Raw genomic sequence first — 18,643 nt, forward strand, 5'->3', positions numbered from 1 at the left:
CCCTATTATCAGCACAAATCTCAGCTGTTTTCAGAAAAAACTCTTTTGAGCAGAAATTCTGCTGATTCATCTCTTTTCAGCGCAACTTTCTGCTTCTTTACCTCTTTTCAGCTGAAATTCTGCTGATTCACCTCTTTTCTGCAAAATTTTCAGCCTTTTCACCTCTTATCAGCACAATTCTCAGCAGCTTCTGCTCATTTAAGCAGAATTGTCAGTCTCTCCACCTCTTCTTTGTCAGAATGACTTTGGCTCAGTGAGATGAGTTGCTGCCTGAGGGCCAGGTTTGAATCCTGCTTAGGGCGATGTTTTTTTTCAGCAACAATTTCTCTGTCTTTACCCCTTTCAGTAGAAGTTTTTGGCTTTTCATCACTTTTCAGCAAACATTTTATGCTTCTTCACCTGTTTTCAGCAGAATTTTCAGTTTCTTCACCGCCATATAACTTTTTGCAAGTTTTCATCTTTTTCAGCTTTTTCAGCACACAATTTCAGCGTTAAGGCATCCACACAGCATTTTCGCAGGAAATGCAAATTTTTCTAGTTTTTTTTTAGCTCTCCAATAGGTTTAGTCTGTTTTTTTCAGTTCAATAATAGCCTCCTCCACTTGCATTAACATCTCATCGGCTTTCATATTGAGAGTTCCAGTGAACAAGTACCAAACGGAAGTTCAACAACTGCAATAAACTATAGATCTTCGATGGTGGTGTACAGCAGCAAAATTACAAAAATTATATATCCAAAAGATTTGGGAACCTTTTTTTTTCAAAATGTAGAAAAACATCGTGTTGTATCTGTAATAATCACACAAGCTTTCATTGTATATCATCTTATAGTTACTGTATATTCATTCACACACACTCTGTTGTCCACATACTGCGTGAGAGTGAAGTCGAACCATGCCACAAACCTCGTGTGAGGGCCAGAATAAATACTTCCAACACTCATGAAGCTAGGCTACATGATGACAGCGCTTTATTAGAGTTAACAGCACACTGTGCAGCTTCTCTGCGGTGCAGATGAAAAGCTGTGTCACTGTGGTTTAAACATGAAGAAAAAGAGACACACACACTAAAACATGGTCCACTGACACACAGCACAACACAGTCTACACAAGCATGACAAAATGAGCAAAATTCAGGCATTGTTATTTTTTTATCTGAGCTGTTAATGACAAAGAACCAACCAGGGTCAAAAGAGTAAACCATGAATAGTACAAAAAAGACATTTTGGCTCAGCCCATAATGAATTCTGTGCAAGCCCTGACCCATGATTCGCTGTTTCTGAGGTGTTGCACAGGACTGACATGTCTGCATGACAGACAACTGTAAATAAACTAGTTCCACGGGTTGAACTGCAGCTTTGCAAAGAGTCTATATTTACTTTCAGTGCCTTCCAAAACCAAACAAGAAAAATCTGACCCCAGTTCAAAGGGTGAATTGACATAAAGATTAAAGTTGAATGATTCTTTGCATTTGTCTGGACCTGTCACATGTAACCAGGTTTCTGGTTTCTAGCTTTCTGATGTTAAGCGTCAGAGGCCTTTCTCCTTTTCAGTCAGATTTTCAGGTGACTTCCAGAGTCCAGGCTCAACATACAGAAAGTGGAAAAGATCCAGAGTGTCTGGTCCACTGTGAGCAGTTTCAACGTGTCCTTATGCTGCTGATCCACCAGGTTTCTGAGGAAGAGGCAGTTTCTCTCAGCGGACCGTCGACAGCATTAACTTCACACTTTATTTATTTTTTTTAATTTCCCACCCTTTAATTAAAATACAAGTCTCTCATTGTTTGAAGCCACACATGCTAACCCCATCCCCATGACCTTTTGATCCCACATCATTCTCCACTTTGTTTTCTTCATCAGCGTCTATCCGCTCCCCACAGCCGCCTTCCTCATCATTTCCTCGTCCTGGACGGAGAGCTCCGTCAGCTTGCGTCCTAGCCGCTCGTGAAGGTCCAGATATTTGGCCACGCAGCGGTCCAGGCAGACTGACTCACCCTTGGTCAGCTCTGCCTCCTTATAATGTGGCGGTACGCACTTCCTGTGGCAGGCATTAGTCATTCTGAGAGGAAAGGAAGGAAACAGTCAAGATTCTTCAGTATTAAGAGTGATGATACAGACATTTTTAAAACATAACAAACTTGTTGCTAGATGATGTATTCATGCATAAGCACCTTATTGTGGGGTCCCATTATGACTTGCTTACAACAGTCACTTAGTAAAACAGAACAGCGCCATCTGCTGGAGTTGTTTTTGTGAACCTAAAGTTGGCTCTGAATTTAAAGACTCTCCTTTTAAAACTCATATTTTCACATTATCTGATATAACAGTTATTTCTTTTCTTAAAGATGTTAAATTAACCAACTTTTAGGTCAAGAAAAGGTGCATTTAAGAAGAGCATTTAGAATTTCTGCAAATAAAATGTATTCTGGTTCATGTCACAGCAGAAATGTGCTTCCCAGTTTTGACACAGATCCTCCATCAGAGCACGGAGGGACACAGATTCAGTTTAATTATATACTTCAAACCAGAACTAGCAAAAAGTTAAATGGCAACTAATTACTTCCTTTGTCCTCAAAGTCTTCACAGGGATAAGCCCCGAGGACAGAATTTCATACATCCTTGCCCAACAAACACCACATGACCACCGACGGACATTAAACCCAGTTCCTCTTCACTGCAGGAGATTCACAAAGAGACCAAACTCAAAAAACATTTCACATGAAAGTCATCAACCTCTCATTTCATGGTGCTGAATGAGTCTATCCAAAAGCACTTCATCGAGCCAAACGTCTTTTAATACAACACCATGCTCATCAGAAGAAGCCTTAAGGTCCTTCTGCAGGTCACCATCACCGTTTGCCTTAGGACACACAGGGGTGGTGACCTGATAGGGCCTTACTGCTAATTCTGATAAATTACATTTCAGTGGATTATTTCTTTAACCCGACTAAAATTATTGGTTAGGTTCTTCACATCCTGCCCCAGAATTCAAAAAACTGCAACAAGGCTGACGATAAGCCACGAACACCTCTAACTGCCCGAAAGACCCAGTTACTGTCACTGTTGTGGTGAACTACAAGAAACAGTTAAACTGTTAAAAACATTATTTTACACAACATACTTGTAAAAGTATTGCCAGCATTGGGATACCGAAAAAAAATCCCCCAAATCTGAAACATTATCAACTTACTGACATGTCAAAATGTTTCCTGTGAAAAGATACTAAACATAACAAGCAAACATAACATGCCTCGCCCACCAGAGCCAACTAAACAGAACGGCCCATCTGACAATGTCCAACAACTGTGTGACGCCATCACGTCAAGACAGACCAAAATCTCTGAGGAATGTTTCCACCAATTTTTCATATCTATGCTAAAGGCAAAAGGGGAACTATCACGTATGAGCAAGCACTAATCAGGTGGCAAGTAAGACATCTTTAATGGCTCTAAGATGTTGCCAGGTATCATATGAATGTTCAGAAAATTTTAACTAGAATTTGATAGAATTATTGCTCACTTCCATCCACAAAATGTAAACAAAAAATAGTATATGGTTTATGGAGTGATGTCAAAAACTGGGTGCCATCAAATTACTGCAGAAGAAAATCCCAGCAAAATGACAGAGAGCCAAGAGCCAATCAAACCTCAGTCAAAAAAGTAAAGCAAGCAAACTGCTTGTTTGTTGCTCTGTGTTGAACAAACCAATAACTCATAGCTCACGTATATTTATTCATCTTTCTCAAGCCAAACACACTTGAAAAAAAAATACAAAAACTATTTTCTTTGGCAACTGACTGAATCTGACTCGGGCTCGGTGGGCTTTAACTGCAAGACTTTATTAAAAGCACATGAATGTATAATTTGTGCAAGGTCGTTAAAGGATAAATATTAACCAGGCTAGTTTTTTCTTCATTCAGAGATGCAGGTCTGTGCTGTAAAGGTTTCTTCCAAGTATAAAAATACTTGTGATCAAAACCACTTAACTGTTTTTTGGGGGTATTTTAAAGTGAGGTTTAATTTAATAAAAGCTTAAATTAATTCTTTTGTTTTTTGTCAGGTTTTTTTTGTAAGCCAAAAAGAACATTAAAATCCACACACCTGTCATCAGGTAACACAGCCTATTTGCTTTAACTATATGTGGACGTGATAAAGAGAAACCCTTTGTGAGCGCTGCATTTTAGGTCCACATTTACAACACATGTATTTCATCACTGACCAGTGCACTGGCGCATAGCAAATCATTATCAATGCTTCTCTTGCAAATAGAAAATAACTTGGGCTTTTCAACAAAGACAACAAAGACAATGACCGGGGGGCAGCTATAGGCATATAAATGAATGCACTCTTACTCTTACACCAGTGACGGCATTTAAGTAGATTACTGTGTTATGACACGAGGACACATCTTTATATTATGAGTAACAGCCGTACTGTGCCTATACTGTAAATTGTGCCATGTGAAGAAAATTCAGTGAGTTAAGCACTTAACTCAGGTCTTTAATTTATAGTCAGTATAGCTCTTTTTAAAATACACTGGATTTAACCCTTGCCACCCTTTGGTAGAAGCCTCCCCTTGCCTTAAACATGCCGGCTGGTGGGCCTTTATAATAATGAGTTTCACCAGCAGGACACTGACTTTATCAGGTGTTGCTCGCATTAACGATGAGCTCTACAGGCTCAGCTTCACTAAACAGTAATTATCTTTGCACATTATTCTGGCACACTGTAAATAAATGTAAGTTTGACACATAAAAGCCGCCACACTTCACAGCAGACTGCTGTGGCTAGCTGAGAGGTTAGCTTGTTTGGGCTTTACCGGTTGTACATGTCAGCCATCATCTCCACCTCCAGCTCCGCCGCCAGCTGCTGCGCCTTCACAGGATCCATGGCTCCGCTTCAGTTCTGCTCACACCGGGTCTCGATCCACAAACACGCCGTCCCGCTGAGCCTCTCCTCCGGACAGCAAGCAAGGAGCACTAACCGCTGCTTCAGTAACCTTCAAACCTGCACGAAAACACGTGTGTACCGTTTCCTCCACACACTTCCGGTGACAATAAAGTTGGATTCAAAAAGCAGAAAGCGGAGCGAGCAGGAAGTGCGCCCTCTACTGGTGTGTGTTTGAATGTGTATTTCTCCAAAGTAAGATAAGAGCCTCACAGGGAAATGAAGGACAAAAAAACCGCTCAAGTTCAAACTGAACATCAGAATGAGGAAGTTGGTTTGTTCTGTATTTCTGAAACTTCGGTCTCCATTTATTTATTCATGCTATTTGTATTTTATCTATTAGTACATATTAACCAGCATCTGTGTGTGGACAGCAGAGAAAGAATTTCATCGTACAGAGAAATGCTTTTCTTTGTACACATGACAATAAATGTTTTGAATCTTCTGAGATGTTCCAATACAGAGAGAGATCAGAAAAAGATCAAATGTCCAGTGAGCACCAGTTCTCTGGGTAAAAATTAATTGTGGATGGCAGACGACAAAGGAAAATGGGCAGACTGCTGCAAGCTGATAAGGCAACAGTAACTCAAATAACCACCGGATGCTTGGTTTTGGGAGTGGAAAAACTGCTTCCCAATTGTACGTCTCCATTTCTTCTGCAGTATTTGGATGGTTGGTCAAGAAGTTTGTGAAAACATAAAAGCAGAGATTTACCTTGCTTTGTGTGTCATGTCCATCCCTTTATGACCACAGTGTACCCATCTTCTGATGCCTGCTTCCAGCAAGACACTCAAAGGGCCTCCATAGATACCAGAGCTCAATCCAAAGTATTGCATTATAAATGTGTAGCTCATAAATCTGCAGCCGTGACATGCGATGCCGTCATGTCAATATGGACCAAAATGGAAGAGGAATATTTCCAGCACTTTGTTAAATCTATGCCAATTAGAGTTCTAGCAAGATGTAACTAATAATGTGGCCAGTGAGTGTATATTCTGTAGTGCCCTCTTGTGTTCAGCTATGGTGCTTTTTAAAGAAAGCAGGCTGTCACATGAAAACGTTTAATAAACCATAATTATATTATGTACTGATGTACATAAAACACTTTTACAAATATAGACTTAAAACAACAGATCTTTTCCACATTGGAAACATACAGAGGGACATCACTGAAGGCCACTCAAGTGCCTTTTCCTCTATTCATCTGACAATTTCGCTGAAAATGTAAAATGTATAAAATTGACAAAACAAACTTATTGTAAACTTTTTCTTTAGCATATTATTAATGGAAATTAAACATCTTTTTGAACCGCATACACAAGGAACTAAACGAAAACCCAAAGTGGTGCAAACATGAAGTGAAGAATGTAAAAATGAATCTTTATACGCAACTTCATGTGACATGTGAACATAAATACAACCAGAACAGAGACAGTATTAGAGTGAGAGCCGACCACTGGACGGGGTAAAAAATACACACACGTACATGACGTTACTCTGCTTCGTCTCCAGTCACGTCAATCTCATTCACATCATCTTCCTCATCTTCATTCGGAGTCATGTCTATGTTGTTGAGGAACCCCTCACACTCTCTGGTCTGAGGTGCTTTTTCTGGGGAGCAAACCAGGACATCCACCTCTTCTTCCTCCTCCTCTTTTCCCTTTTTGTCTGTACTGGTTATCTTCACAGTCAAGGGGTGCAACAAGTCCAAAGCTGTGTTTTCTTCAGGCAGGAGGGTGTCACTGTGAGATGAGCAGTCATCGTTGAGGAATGGAGACCCTGTTGTATCCGATTTCCCTGTGCCAAATAGAAGGAGACTGTGAGGGTAGCAGGGGCATGTGCATGCATGTTTGTGTGCAAGCACAAAGAGGCATACTCACACTTTCCGATGATAAATAACTGATCACCTGCCTCTACAGCCAGCAGTGAGCTTTTGACCAGCATCATCTCAGTCGAGTGGCCACTGATCTCACAGTCCATCCACCTAGACCAGGGGTGGGGAACTCCAGGCCTCGAGGGCCGATGTCCTGCAGGTTTTAGATGTGTCTTTTATCCATCACAGCTGATTTAAATGGCGAAATTACCTCCTCAACATCTCTTTACGTTCTCCAGAGACCTGGAAATGAACTAATCATTTGATTCAGGTGTGTTGACCCAGAGTGCTATCTAAAACCTGCAGGACACCGGCCCTTGAGGCCTGGAGTTGGACACCCCTGATCTATGGTGACTGCCACAAGAGCAACCTGGTCAGGCTGCCACCTAGTCTTGGTCCTCCACAGGAAGGACCAGGGTTAGGTGGTTAGTTTGAAAATAACAGTTAGTAGATGACAGAAACCTGCACAGCCAAATGGAAAGAAAGCTTTATGGCATGCTTTAACTGCTCGAGTGCCATCTCACTGTTGTGACAGATAACTGAGGACATTAAAAAAAAGGAAAGAAAAAGAAGAAACTAGATAGCAAAAGCAAACATGGACACATGCCTACAGAGAGAATTTTAAAGTGTTTCCTACACAAAACACTGCATTCTCATTCCAAGGAAGATTTTTTTATATGTAGTAGAGCCACTGAGAAATGAAGGTGCAGTGCAACCAGACAGCGGGACAAACAGCACTTAAGTACATTTTGTTCATGCGCTGGATTGTGCAACAGCACGTTTTAAAAAATGGCCGTATTAAGGCTGATGTCTGAACAGCCACTGAAATTATGAGCAGACTTAAAAAGAAAAAAAATATTAAAAAGTAAATTTGTTCTACTGCAAGGTTTAAACTGTAATGACCTTCAGTTTTTTTAATTATTTTTTTCTCTTTTATATGTCTAAATCTGCATCTACTTTAGAAAAGGTTTTTGAAGTGAGACTGTGCAGCTTCCAGTTAGCCCACATGGGGGCAACACAAACACTGTGCCTTAGCTCCACCATGACAGTTTGTGGTCTGTGTTTTCTACAGTACACGTCTGCTGAGACAAATGGCCTGAAGCCACAGCACACTATGCCAACCCATCCTCGGAGGTGCCTATATGATTGGCATAGAGCAGAAAAATCAATACTACCAATGTGATCATTCATTCTGAATAACAACCTTCAAAGCAAAATCCAAGTAATTTACCATGGCAACAGAAACAGCAAAATTCAAAGTACCTTCATCAGGTCTTCCCAGTGGTCGCTCTCTCTCCGTTGTCACCTTGGCTTCATCTTCCTCCACAACGTCTAAGGACACTGGGTGGTCTTCATCACCATCCAAACTCCTCTTCTCGCTCATACGGCCGTTTGTCTCTGCAGACGGGCTCAAAAGAAGATTGTGATTTTTATCAACTGCGATGTTTGAACCTTTGTGATGTTCTTCAGAGTTTGTCCCGTCTTTAATGTCCGCTCCTTTCTCCAATATGCCATCTGTGCCTTTTACAGGTTCATGTGTTTCCTGGGTCTGTTTGGACTTCATCCTTCGTGCTTGTTGCCATTTAATAAGCTTCTGAATGTCCTTCAGAGTGACCATGTGCCGCTGATTCACTGTCCCAGGTTTTACGTCACAGGCATTCATTTCTTCAGCCTTTTCAGTGTGCTCGACACTCGCAGTCTTCTTCACTGGGCTGACCTCCACCTCGCTCTCATTCCTCCTCCGTTTTCTGCACGTCTTCTCCATTTTTTTCTCCTCCTGCTCTTTTGGCAGGTTCCTGTCAACCTGCGCATTGTCGCCATTTTCATTGTTTTCAACAATGGCAGGAACACTTTCTGAAGATTCCTCTACAGGTCTTATTTTTCGGGGTCTACCACGTTTCCTTTTCACAAGCAAGACACCATCCTGATTCACAAGCTGAGCTCTGCTGACGACAGGCTTGAAAATGCAAGGCGTTTCAGGTGGGGTTGTGTCATTTGCTGCCTCTTGAGATTTTTTTATAAAGGCCCTGGTCCTGATCCGAGACGGCTTGGTGCCAAAGGGTTTTTCTCCCCCATTGTCAATGACGGGCGACATTTTACTGGGTTTCCCTGGAAGTCCAGATGGTGCGTTTGAAGACCTGATAGTCTCTTCTCTTTCCTTCAATAGCACATTGTTACTCGACAAACTCACTGAACAATCCTTTGTTCCATCACTGACTTTTAAATCTTTGTACGCAGAACAAGAACCGGTGGAGTCTTGTTGATCATTTGTGCGCCTTCTCTTCCTCCCGTCTCCTGTAGTGTCATCATGTCTATATTTGAAACTCTCCTTCAGCCTCCTGGAGTACGATTTTACTTCTGCTGCTGATTTTTTTCCTCTCTCTTTCAAGCTATTCCCTTTGCAACCTTCTGCACTAGTTCCTCCATTTTTTAGATGTGAATCCTTCTCCTGCTGCTCTTGCTTTGACTGACAGCTGTGATCTGGATCTGGTGACGGAGATGTACTTTTATGACCCGTGCAAATGATGCTGCTAAAGGGAAACTGCAGTAAACCAGCGTTGTCCGAGAGCCAGGGTCTCCTACGTAAGGATGGCTGCTGCTGGACACCCTGTTTGGGGTTTGCCGAGTTGTTGAGTAGAGGCTGACCTTTAGCTGCAGATGTGCTTGGCTCTAATGGGGAGAGACGCTGAGGAAGCCGCAAGTCATCCATGCAAGGTGAGGAAAAAGTGGGTTCAGATTGTGTCCCATTTCCATTTGGCAGAGGTAAAAACTCGAGACGGTGTTGATCATCTTGTGAGGATGGTGGCTGAAATGCTGGGTAATGGAGTTTCTGGCCTCTGGTGAAGAAAGCTGAAGACAGGACTGAGCCTGTGGGTGTTTCCGGATACAGAGAATATTTACTTTTGAATGGAGGTAAACCCTGGCAGCTCAATCCATCGATTTGCCATAAAGATCTGACAGCTGAGTTGCACTGGAGAGTCGGCTGCTGCTGCTGGATTAACTTGGGCTGGTTTGGACCTGCAAAACAACAATGGATACCTAAAGAGCAAGTGGGGAGATGACTATCAGTTCATCCTGAATTACCAAAGAAGAACTGTATGTGAATTATAAGTCCTATATTTTTATAGACATTACCTGTGACAAACAAAAAATCTAAAGTACCAATTAATAAGCTCCTGAAAACTGAGAAGGGCAGCAGCACGGGTAGCAGCGAGAGCACCTGAACTGAGACTTAAGTCGGGTACAACACAGTTTGCTTCTGTAGTAACATTTAATGTGCTTTTAAAAAGAAAAAGGTTCTACTGTGTTACTCTCTGAAAATACACATCTGCCTTTTTAAAATCGAAAAAAAGGACAGAAGTCTGGGCTAAAACAGTCGTCTACAAACTGCTCAAGCTCAGCTGTCCCTCCTACTCACTTCCAGATAAAATCTGAGCATCTTCAACTGTGCCACCTCCACCTCCTGCATTTTTTTGTCAGAGCCCCCCCATCTCCAAACCACAAACCTGCTCTACTCCCATTACCTGTACTCTTTGCAGATTCACTGTTACACCAGTCTCCCTCTCATTCATACACATGTATTCTTTTTTTGCTTCCACTGACTTTTTTATTTCTCTTCTGTCCAGGCTCTCTTCCACCTGCTCCCTACTCTCAGTTAATTCTTCAAATTCATTTTCTTTGCAGAAACACTAAAAAGTTTAATCCAAGGAACGAAGAACTGTTTGAGGTTTCAGACAAAACATGCAGCGTGGCTTCAGTTACTTATGATGGCCATTTCTCAAAGAAACAAGGTATAAAAAATAATAAAGACAAACTTTAAGGCTTTACATGTTGTTAAAATGTAACTAAACAAACACAAAAATCACCAATAAATGTTAAAAGCTGAACAGTAAACTTCAGTACACTCACAGTGAGGGGTGGTCAGGATTTTTGACTCCCTATTCTAAAATTAATCAATGTCTTGTCTCAAAATACTTAAAAACAAACAAACAAACAAAAAACAACCCCAATACTGGTAAGATGTAATACACTACTGCACTCAGAAGGTGGCAGTAATGGACCTAAAAACTGTTTGCTAGCCACAATTAAACAATAAAAATAGAAAAACAGGCCAGAAATGAGACCCGTGGAGCCTGTGGCGCAGTGAGGAGAGATGCTGAGGAGTCTTCATCAAAAGAAGAAAAATACAGAAAACAAAAAAAACCTTACAGGTAGAGGAAGCATAGCACAGGTCCGCCACAACTATCCTCATAATGTGATATTAAAAATATATGTGTATTTACAAAGAAAGCTTCTACCTGTATCCACTGACGTCTGGTTGCTTTGTGACTCCAAATCCTGGAAGAAAGCACACTCTGCTGCACTGGTAACAGGATCCATCCGACCCTGGGCTGCGTCACCCTGTGAAACTGGGACTCGGCAAACATTGTGGCTCGACTCCAACTTCTTACAGTTACCCTCAAAGTTGGGCAGGATGTTCAGGCTCATCATGACGTCCTCTAACAGCTTCTCTATCTGCTCGTCACACTCGTCCACAGAGCCCTGCGGCTGAGGCGCCGGCGCTGATTCAACCTCACTGTTGGGGTTTGAGGTGAAGCTGCTGGTGGATAAAGACTGGGATTCAGAGGTGGTGTTGTGGTGTTGTTCTGGTTGTGTGGGAGAGCTGGTTACAGCAGGTGGAAGGTTCTGGATCTCTGGTTTCTGAACAGGGCATGGGTGGACAGGGGAGGGAGGAGGCTCGAGTTCCTCAGCATCTGTCTGTGGCTTTTTGAAAGATGAATAGGAAACCATTAAAACCATTACAAAATATCACCTTTCATTCAAACTTTAAAACAAAGGTGAATTCATCTGTCTGCAGCTAAACTATGGACTAACAAACTATTTTATTTAGGTGCTTCTCTGAAAATGAGTCCCCAACACTTTCCTCTAAGTGCTTTATAAGGTAGGTAAGGTGAGGTAATACAGAGAAAACAAAAAACCCTTAACAATCAGACGACCCCCTATGAACAAGTGCTTTGGCGACGGTTGAAACGTGAACAACACTCTGGCTCAGGGAGCCCCGACAATTAGCCACGACAGGGTAGGGGCGAGGGGAGGAAGACTTTATTTTACCACTGGAATCTAAGTTTCATATCAAAGTTTGGATTTTCATTCCTCCAGTTCAAGTTATTTGATGAGAGCTGGAAAGGAACACTGAAATCTCTCTCAGCAGAAACCAGTTAAAATATTTAAGACTCACTTTTCTGACCCACAGTTTGAATAACGAACGACTTCACTGTTTGCAGCACTCACAGGAAACAAAGTGAAGAACAAGAAATTAACTGACGATCTTGTCATTTTAGAAACACTTTTTTCCAATTCCTATTTTTCATATTCACATTAAACAATTGACAAATTTCTAGACAAGTATAAAAACAGATACTGCTTTACCATCAAGACATTTTCCCTTTACCAGGTAAAGGATGGCAAAGTTTCCACAGAGTAAATATGTCTGCTGTGCTGCTGATCTCAGGGGGAGAACATGATGAAACGCACCTTCTTTCTAGTCGAGCCTGAGGCAACAGCCGTGCTAAACCTGCCCAGCTAAGGTTTTACACCACATTTACATCATACCGCTGATGCTTACTTCTCACAGAGTGCAGAGTGAGACTTTAACGTCTCACCAAACCATCGGTCAGGCCACGTGCACCTCCTCCTCCTCCTCCTCTTCAGCCTACTCTATTCTGCAGAAATGCACCGTCCCTCTTGCGGTCTCTATTCTTGTTGATGAATGGATATGTCTTGTTTCTTGCTTACCAGTGTAAGCTTAAGTTATATCAAATGTTTAGTTGTCATGCTTTCATAGGTAATATTTCAAAACAATGTGAAACATCTGGCATCAAGAATAAGCAAAGACCAAGCAACGGTCTTCAATCATATTTCAAAGTATAACAAGGTATGATTACTCGTTTCTCAGGTCTCCAGCTGCCTGGCTCTATAACACAGTATAAACAAAGATTAATAATAATAAGAAGAAGCTGGTTATTGTAATTTTTTATCCTATTTTTTATCAAAATAAACGTTTTTGTCACAGGGAATTCTTCCACTTTATGAAAGTCTTGATGTTCACTCGATTATGCCGTCTGTCAGACTCAGAACTGGGAATTTAAGTGATACTGAAATGTACTTTTCTAAATACATCAAATCTCCCAATAGCTCATGACAAATCTCATGACACTGTCACACTTAACCATGTAAAGCCTGAACCATAAATAAATTTTTTTTGAAAAGTATTTAGTGTAGCTTCAAAACAATGCAATTAAATTTTTTTTTTTTGCAATTTATTCCTTAAAATTCCTTAAATACCTGAGTCAGTGATGTCAGGACTGACGTCTCATCTGGGCTTTGTACCTTCACCACCTCCCACATCTCTCCTGTCGTTCTTCTCCTCAGCTTCACCTGCACACAGGTAAGACAAATATAGTTCTGACAAAAACACACAAAGTGAGAAAGGCGTCCAACACATGTGGTGTGACATATAACAAACTAATCCAGAGACAACGAACGTACATGATGCCTACACTCAATTCATGAAACGGAACTCTTGCTCACAATACGGAAAAAGTACAATTTCTTCTCACCTTGATGGATATCTGTGCGTCTTCCATCATCTCCTTCATCTTGGTTAGATCTTTCACCGCTGTGCTGCATTGTGAAGGACTCCTTTCACTCGAGTTTTGTTTTTTGTTCATCTCATCTGTGCAGACCTGTCGTGGCTGCTCTGCATTTCTTTCATTCTCAGCTGCCGTGCCGTTTGATTCTCCATCCTCCAATCCTGCCCTTTCTCTGGCCAACCAGCGGACGCTGTCTCCAGACTCGGATGACTCTTGGTAACAGTCGTCCTGAGCTTCTGAGGAGCTGGAATCATTACGGATGGTAGGAAAAGGCACCGTGTCAATGGAAAAAGATGAAGTGGATGTGGGATTCGTTACACTGTCACAAGTTTGGCCAAATGTAGACTCTCCATCACTGGGAACGGTGGGGCGAGGCGTGAGATGTGGAACAGTGACACAAACATCCGGGCTTTGAGCTACAGAGGAGGCAGGCTCCAGATTTCCAAAATCCACTGAATTTTCAACAATGGTTACTGTCTGTGTGCCAACAGACACACAGATTTTCTTTCTGACTGGTGAATTTTCCTCTCCCGTGCCAGCCACCTCAGCCTCAACATGTGTCTCCTGTATTTTTAGGCTTCCCCATCTCTCTCTGCAATTCCCAAGACTCGGCCTCCTTTCCTGGACTTCTTTCGGCCCTCCACCCTTCTGTCCTCGTACAAGGTCTGTGATTCCAAACTGGTGGGCTGCAGCCAGCACATCACTCTTCTCATTGTTTCCTTTTACCTCCAGCACACCAGAGTAAAGCAGACCAACCAGCTTGAGCAGAGTCTGGGCCTTCACGGTCTGGAGCTGGAGCTGACGCTTCTGTCCAGATGGAGGTGAGGGGGAGGCTGAAAGCTTCTGAGACAAGTACGGGCTGAGAGCTGCAAGGATGCAGCTGTGGGTTGGGATTGAGATACCTTTACATAAAGAATAAGTTAGGAAAGAATGACTCAATTGTGCATTTTGTACATTGTCTTACATCACAAAGAACTTTGTAATTTTCCTTCTTTCTCACCCTCAGTTTGGAGCAGGGTGTCACAGAACTGGGCACTGTTCTGTTGTCTCTGCAGCCCCCCAAGAAGCTGCACCTCATAACCAGGCCACAGGTACCTCTGCATGTTCGCATGGGCACTTCTGTTTGAAGTACAAACAGAAGCCGTCTTGAAGTTTGCAAGCGAAATCAATCACGCACAAGAGCATTCGCAGCCAGAGGGAGTTTGAAATACCCATCCAAAGAGAAGTTTTTAAATTTAAAAAAAGTAATATGGTTAACATTTCAGGGCATGTGTGCAAAAATTATGTTTCCCTACACAACATCAGAGGCATAAGAGAGACATGGCAAAGAATCCTTAAGTGAGAATTCTGTAACAGCAAACACGGTGGCTGAAGCCCAACCTTCAGATGGAAAAAAGCATTTCAAAGTCTTATTTTGGCACAAAGTATGCAAGCGTTTTAAATCAGATTTAACAGGTGATTATAAATGTACAGTTTTTATTCCATGGTTACCACTCAGATAATGATAACGATTAGATAGTCCTTCAAAGTAACTGCCCAAATAAGGGACTACAAGGACTTATCTCTGTCACATCAACATGTGCCTGCATGACTTCCTGACTTATCTGACTGTGTGTGTGCTTGTCTTCATCTTCTCATCTGGAAGCTTATAAACCAGCTGCCATTTGGAATTTGTCTCAGACCTTTATGAGTCATTTCATTAAGCTTACGAAATGTCACAACATTTATTTCTATGCCGACACGCACATTCCAAAGATTCTCAGTGAATAAACATCTGGACCCAAACCACTTTGCCACAATTTGATCAGAATGAATGCGGCCATCTTGGAATATGTCCATGCCATCAGGGAAGAAAAAAATCCGTGGCTGGAAAAAGCTGGTCATTCAGTACATTCATTCAACAATGCTGAACCTACTAGGTATGAGCAACTAAACCAACCACAAGACTGCCCCCCAGGCTTGTGTTGGTGCATCAATTTATCTGTATCCCTCAGTATGACGTGCTAATCACTCTTAAGCAGGATAAATCTGGGCTCAGACTATCTTTAAGCGCCTAAGCAAATTGAAGTCTTCTTTCCACCGTTACAGCCTCACTGAGAAGTGGTTTTCTTAGGGCTATGATTGCATTTAGTCCCAATGTACTGAGTTTGCTACAATGTAAGATTGGAAATGCCATGACTCTGTTTTTTTAGGTTTCTTCCTGTTAAAAGGGAGTTTTTCCTTTCCACCACTGCCAAGTGTTTGCTCATGGATGGTTTTCTCTGTATTATTGTAGGGTTGTTCTGTTACAATATAAAGCACTTCGACAAGACTGTTGCTGTGATTTGGCGTTATATAAATTAAACTGAGGCTTTTACAAACTAATTTCACCAAATATTTCAGTAATCTCTGATCAGGATCAGTCAAGATTTTGTCCATTTCTTCATCAAAGATGATGGTTCCCCACCATGCTTACAGGTTTCAATAATGCAATAATGCACTGGACAGTTACTAACCCAGTTTTCGTCATTTTAGGAATCTCCTGAGTTTTTCCCCTGCTCAGGCCAATAATTTCACCCTTCTGAAATAGAGTAAGATCTTTTCCACAACCCCAGGATACGTCTCCAGACATGGTTGTTTAATAGAAGAGAACCTACTCACTGCCTTAGGGTAGGGTTAAATAACCTGCTGCCAGTTAAAAAATTAAATCACTGTGATAATTATTTAGGGAAATGGGTGGACAATAGTCACAACCCATTTCTTTTTTTTTTCCAGCTTGGCTATACAGCATAGTTCACTGAAGGGCATGTGAATTTAATTTCAGCAAAAACTGGGACACAAAAACTGCTTGTATAGAAACATTGTTCTTCTTTCGGCTACAACTTTAAGGTCGCCACACATCGTCTGCCTCCAAACAAATCTGTTAAACACTTAAATAGCTTGTTGACTTTACCCCGGCTTTAAAAAGTTCTCATTCCTATTACTGTTAATATTTATGTCCTAGTAAGTGTCCTATAACTGTTAAGCTCCTTATGGTATTATAATTAATGCATGTACAGAATATCCCGGTAACATGCGGGGAAAAAAACTCACTATCCCATTGAATACAAGTACAGTCATAAGGTAGTCAGTATTAGCAGACATGGAAAACTTTGCATAGAAATTACCAGTCAAATAAATTAAAAACTGCTTTCAAAGTTTGGCTGATTTGCACAAAAATGAATTATTTGACCAACTTCGCTTAGAAATGTTTTTTTTTTTTCAAATGGCAGGAAACAGATCTGTTGATGATGAGAAAAAAAACAGAAACAAATCAGATTCATGGTATGGTATTCCTTTAAAAGTACACAAATATTCCAATTACTATTTTTTGCTTTTATAATTGTATTACTGCTTTTATTGTAATTTAACATACCATTTTGAGCTTTTCTGCATACATGGATACTAGATAATGGTTTAATTTATTTTCTATTAATCTGAATAATACCTCCAGTTTATTTATGAGAAAACCTTTTATCTTTTGTGTTGAACAGCTTTGTTTCCTAAAATCGAAAAGAACATTTCTGAGGAAATTGCTCAATTGCTGCATTCATGGTTTGGGGAAGCCAAACTTTTGACCTCTTTTTATAATTTTCTGCAGGTTTAAGTTCTTGGTACAACTTGAGATCATTAATTTGAATACTAGGTACACCGCTAGATACCTGTTTTCTTCCTGCAGTGTAATGAGTCACAGCTAGTTTCCTGTGTGCGGTGTGTACAGAGGTGGTCTCTCTGGCAGGATCACAGCTAACACTTACTCTGGGAGCATGTGGACCACGTGGAGGAGCCCTACAAATTAATTAGCGTTTGCGAACTTCACTATCGGCTTGTTACCAATCAGACAACGTTTTTATTTGTTTATTTGTTTCATTTGTTCCATTAATCGCATTTTTCTGGACACCTAAGCCGACTTTTTTTTAACAAAATGTGTTGGTTAATCATCGCTGTCTAGACTTATCCTAGCTAGCTTAAGAGGTAGCTACATGTTAGCACAAAAATGCAAAAAAAAAAAAAAAAACGCCCTTCATTTCGCATAAAATTTTCCCACTTTATTCATAGACTACAACTTAATAATCCTTCAATTCCTTAGAATGAAGGTTTAATTGGCTTAACTTTATTAAGCTGGCTAACTCTGGAGCGATTTCAAACACTTTGGCTAATGTAGCTTAGCTTTAAAATTACACTTACCAAAATTTTGCTGTAGCAGGAGCAGAGGGTTCATGGAAGATTATGTTTATTTTTCCCCAAAGTCACACAATCATATGCAACACCTCACCCACCGCCCATCACCAGTTTTTGCATCCGAGATGGTGTTGCAACGTCATAGCGACACCTACTGACCGCCCTGTGAAATGACACCGAGCGCTCAATTATTAGTAAGTTTGGTGTCGACTCAGAGTGGATTCACTTTTAGTTCCATTGGTTTGAATTTTTTAGTTCTAATTAGTTTCTGTGATAGTGAAAAATAAATAAATTTATGAATTAAATATTCAAGTTAGAACTCTTTACTGACATATACTGTGTAGTTTGTTGATAACAAAACAGCATGAAACCGAATCAGCGGAAATCAAAATGTGTATATATGAGAGGGAGAGCCCTTTTACTTGTGTTTGTGTTCATGTTCCTTCTTCCTGATGTCGGTGTGCATTGGTCATCACCATAACTATCACAACTGCAGTCTTCTCCTCCTTGTCAGCCGCCACTATGTGTGGTTGGTTGGTCAGTAGCTGCTTCTCTGTCTGGAACTTAAAGTCTCACAGGACCTTAGTCCTGTTGTTCTCAACCACCTTGGTGGTCTTGCATCAGGACTTGAGAACTTTGAGTCTACAGATGTTTTTGTACTTTATCCCATCTACAGTGCATCTATAGCTATGTGACAGACATGGGTGTTAAAGGTTATCATCGTGGTTATTCTGCCAATGCTTGACAGCAGAAGGTAAAAAAAACACTGCAAGTCACAAAATATGCAGAATTATGTGGAATATGGCAAATACTACCACAAAAAAAGCAAATGCAGCAAAAACAAAGACCAGAACATTTCTGGATTTAAAAAAAAATAAAATAAAAAATATGCTAATGGACGTTTTCCCTCAGACGGCCAAAAGTTTTGTAAATGAAACAGCAGCAAACATGTAAAAAGGAGACATGAGTAAAGG

General features: G+C 41.0%; 2 protein-coding genes across 3 annotated transcripts; both read right to left on the minus strand.

Moving 5' to 3' along the window:
• Window positions 1-945: 945 nt before the first annotated feature.
• timm10 (translocase of inner mitochondrial membrane 10 homolog (yeast)) lies at window positions 946-5,041 on the minus strand. The gene is made up of 2 exons (XM_031756249.2): window positions 4,816-5,041; window positions 946-2,056 (listed from the first exon to the last, which is right to left on the minus strand). Exons 1-2 carry the CDS (start codon window positions 4,884-4,886, stop codon window positions 1,861-1,863), a joined length of 267 nt encoding a protein of 88 aa, XP_031612109.1. The 5' UTR covers window positions 4,887-5,041; the 3' UTR covers window positions 946-1,860.
• A 949-nt stretch (window positions 5,042-5,990) lies between these two features.
• LOC116333238 lies at window positions 5,991-17,825 on the minus strand. 2 transcript variants are annotated; one of them, XM_031756433.2, is made up of 7 exons: window positions 17,676-17,825; window positions 14,470-14,588; window positions 13,437-14,371; window positions 13,162-13,254; window positions 11,115-11,580; window positions 8,080-9,834; window positions 5,991-6,740 (listed from the first exon to the last, which is right to left on the minus strand). In XM_031756433.2, exons 2-7 carry the CDS (start codon window positions 14,570-14,572, stop codon window positions 6,436-6,438), a joined length of 3,657 nt encoding a protein of 1,218 aa, XP_031612293.1. In that variant the 5' UTR covers window positions 14,573-14,588; window positions 17,676-17,825; the 3' UTR covers window positions 5,991-6,435. The 2 variants fall into 2 exon arrangements, with proteins under 2 accessions (XP_031612293.1, XP_031612284.1); XM_031756424.2 differs by having other exon boundaries at window positions 8,080-9,855.
• Between the last annotated feature and the right edge of the window lie 818 nt (window positions 17,826-18,643).

Source organism: Oreochromis aureus, linkage group 6 (assembly GCF_013358895.1).
Source record: "Oreochromis aureus strain Israel breed Guangdong linkage group 6, ZZ_aureus, whole genome shotgun sequence".
Lineage (NCBI taxonomy): Eukaryota > Metazoa > Chordata > Actinopteri > Cichliformes > Cichlidae > Oreochromis > Oreochromis aureus.